Below are 3,219 nucleotides of genomic sequence, written 5' to 3'. Positions count from 1 at the left end.
TTTTTTTTTCCTTTTTTTTTTTACAAGCACTGCTAAATTCTAATGAAATAATGTCAGCAATTAATAATAAAAACATTTACTTTGGATTGTGGATGTGATTGAGGTTCAGCATTTTTAATAAATTCCGTAAAAATAAATTAAGTTCAGTGTTAATGGGGATGATAGCATAATAAATAGCACATGTGAGCAAGTGTCCTGCTGCAAAAGGACTCTTAGTAAATGAACAAATAAAAATAAAAATAAATTAATTAATGCAAAATCTGTGTGAATATCTGATTATACATAACCTTTTTCTAGTGCTAACGTTCAGTCGTTGCACTGTTTAATGTTTTTGTAAATACTGAGGAGAACCCAGAGCAGCTCTGTGATGGGGAAGGTGTCACTGTCTTTACATATTTTTTTTCCTTCTGTAAACAGAATATTCGTAGCTGTCCGCACCTGTTTACTGTACTGCAGTGAATAGTGTCTTATTACGGCAGAGGACATGGTTGCCTGGAAATGTAAAATCTGATTGAAAATTTTAAGTAATCTGAGCTGTTCAAAACATTATCTTTTGCAGTAAATTGTTAAAAATAATGCAGTTGCTGTTACAATTTTTACTATAAAAGGTTGTCATTATAGGATGTGTAACATGAGGGATGACATATATTGTAAATGTAAAGCATCTAAACACATTAACACTGTTTCTGTGGAGCTCCAAAAACAGAGACTGCTCCAAAAAGCAAAATGTGTGCGACATTTTACCAAAACATTCAACACGTCCGCACATATTCACACTTTCACAGGTTCTTGTGCCTATTCTTAAAAGCATTTTTGATTTTTGGTCTCCTAAACTGGAACTGGAACAACTGGAATAAAGTGAAGGGTTACCGCAAGTCCTGTCAAAGGCCTAACATTTCTGAAATTGTATTATTAATATTCAAGGACTTCTTGAGTGTTTCTTTTGGTTGAAAAAATAGACCCGACCCCCATATTTTCTGGTAGGTCTGCAGATATATTAGGGTTATCTTCCGCTTCAATTGGAAAAAAAAAGGTCTTTCTGTCTAAAGAGTTGATTACACTTGAAGGCAACCTGAACAATAGTCTCAAAAAGCCTTTCTGCCTTTGGTGAAACATTAAGCAAATGTGGGCTCCTTCTCTCCACTGTTAGCTTAGTTGATCCTCCTGCCTCCACTCATATTAAATTGGTTCCGACTTTTCTGCAGACTTACAAACCTGCTCTGTTCTCAAAGTGTTTGTCTTTGTTATCAGACTTAATTCCCAGAATTGCAACTTATGTTACCTGCTCCTAGAACAGAGCCTCTCGTGACATCTGTCATTCTAATACATTGTAAATATTCAACAGAAGGAACTAAAAGGTACATTTTAAGTCCTTAACTTGTAGTATTTTCTGATCCGACTTTTAAAAAAAACTGTTACCGGTACACTTATAATCCTTGTCAGAACACGGTGTATCACGTGGACTATACCTCACTATCAACCTTATTTTTTTTTTTTTTTACATGAAACCTGACTCACCTTTGTCAGCGTGCATCCTCTTGTGTGCAGCTGCTTCGTGGCTCATGTCATGGGCCAGGTCTCCCTCTTTAGGCCCAGGGGGGATGTTGGGGGACAGGCCTAGCAGGGCGTGGTTCATGGACAAGCCATTGTGGTGTGCCGCTGGGGAGAGGATGAAAAGACAGGAGTGACATAAGGAATATTACTAAGAAGATTTCTACTCCAGCTTACGACAAAACATCTGTCAGCACAACACATTTGGCTTTTTTCTTCACCATTTATCTGTCTGACTAACTGTGCTGTGAGGTTCTAAAGAGACGTACGTATCCTGTCTGAGGAGCTTTCTGTGTGGGCTGGGGAGCTGGACACACTGCTGCTGCGGTGGGACGATGGGTGACTGCCTGGCCTCCTGTGGTCTTCTAAGGAAGGAGCAGGAGAGGGACTGTCCGGCACACGTTCCTGCAACCCCAGCAGCAACAGAAACACAGACACACACACCGAAAATAAATATCCAGTGTGGACAGGAACATTACATTACAGGAAAGCAGGAAGTTGTGTTTAAAAGTTACCTTTATAACAGAGGTGACCATTCTGGATGGCAGACTCTGGCCCTGTGCTGCGGCGGCCATGTTTGCGATGGTGCTGAGGTGGTTCATCTGGCTCATCGCCATAGTGACAGAGGCTGGGGGCAGGCTGACAGGGATAAGTGGGTGTGGCATCATCATGAAGGGGAGTTCCAGGCCTGAGACACATGAAGAGGTCGTTGGTTACTCAATGATGCATATTATGAGTGAGATATTCACAGGGGAAACTTCTAAGGCTCTGGCTGGAAACTCAAAACCTGCTGCTGTTAATTCAGCAATCAGTAATTCCCACCACTGAGATAGCCTTTAAAATTGGTGTCCAATAACACTAAAGCTTTACACTGCCATCCATTAGAAAAAAATGGAATAATTCAAATTAATCGCTTCTCTGGTATCTTTCCATGTTAACATAATACACATAAATGTTTTACAACATACGTTAATAATAGATACTACTGCAATAATAATAAAGAAAATGGGGATGATAACTATATACACAGTCATTCAAAGACCAAAGTTTACACAGCAATAAAGATGCATCAATTATTCTATGATGAATAAAAAGGGCACATTATGGAAATTATCTCAATATTTACATATAAAAAATATCTCTGTAAAAACAAAGGCAATCTTGAAAGCCATTACCCAAATGACTAGTTAAATGTGCTAATGACAAACAAGTAGCGTCGGACCACAGTATGGCAATGACTTCAGGCTAATTATAGCAGCCTGTATTCCAGACCAGAGAGAGAGAAGAAGAAGAAGAAGAAGAAAAAGACGAAGAGAGCAAGACCAAAACGAGTAGAGTCACTTTCAGCTCACACAATAATGGGATTTTCATTTCTGTCTCTTTTATATGCACACAAATTATTCCATTACAACATCAGAGATATCTTACAAATGTTTTAAATTATTCAATTGCTGTCGAGCAATAGACGCCTAATTGGGGAAATTGAACCATTAGTAGTCTGAAAATGTAAAGAATGTCTAATAAAGATACCATAGGGGGTTAGTAGTTAGTCAAACTGTGGCCCTGCACTGTGCTTCTGAATGGCTTAATGAAAACAAGGCAACTTTCAAAGGACATAAGCGCAGACAGAAGGTCAAAGCTAGGTGTCTGTACCCCCCCCCCCCCCCC

General features: G+C 39.2%; 1 protein-coding gene across 1 annotated transcript in view; it reads right to left on the bottom strand.

The window, feature by feature from the left end:
- dachd (dachshund d) overlaps positions 1 to 3,219 on the bottom strand; it is a 91,947-nt gene that overhangs the window by 22,377 nt on the left and 66,351 nt on the right. The window contains exons 5-7 of the mRNA XM_035677121.1: positions 2,067 to 2,239; positions 1,821 to 1,956; positions 1,519 to 1,659 (exon numbers count right to left, since the gene is read on the bottom strand). Of these exons, the coding sequence (XP_035533014.1) occupies positions 1,519 to 1,659; positions 1,821 to 1,956; positions 2,067 to 2,239 (450 nt within the window). The remainder of the gene's footprint in view (positions 1 to 1,518; positions 1,660 to 1,820; positions 1,957 to 2,066; positions 2,240 to 3,219) is intronic.

The sequence above is a fragment of the Morone saxatilis genome, unplaced genomic scaffold (assembly GCF_004916995.1).
Source record: "Morone saxatilis isolate NCDOM2014 unplaced genomic scaffold, NCSU_SB_2.0 Contig5, whole genome shotgun sequence".
NCBI classification, from domain to species: Eukaryota; Metazoa; Chordata; class Actinopteri; family Moronidae; genus Morone; species Morone saxatilis.
The sequence above is the reverse complement of the archived record's forward strand: the minus strand, read 5'-3'. Positions and strand labels throughout refer to the sequence as shown.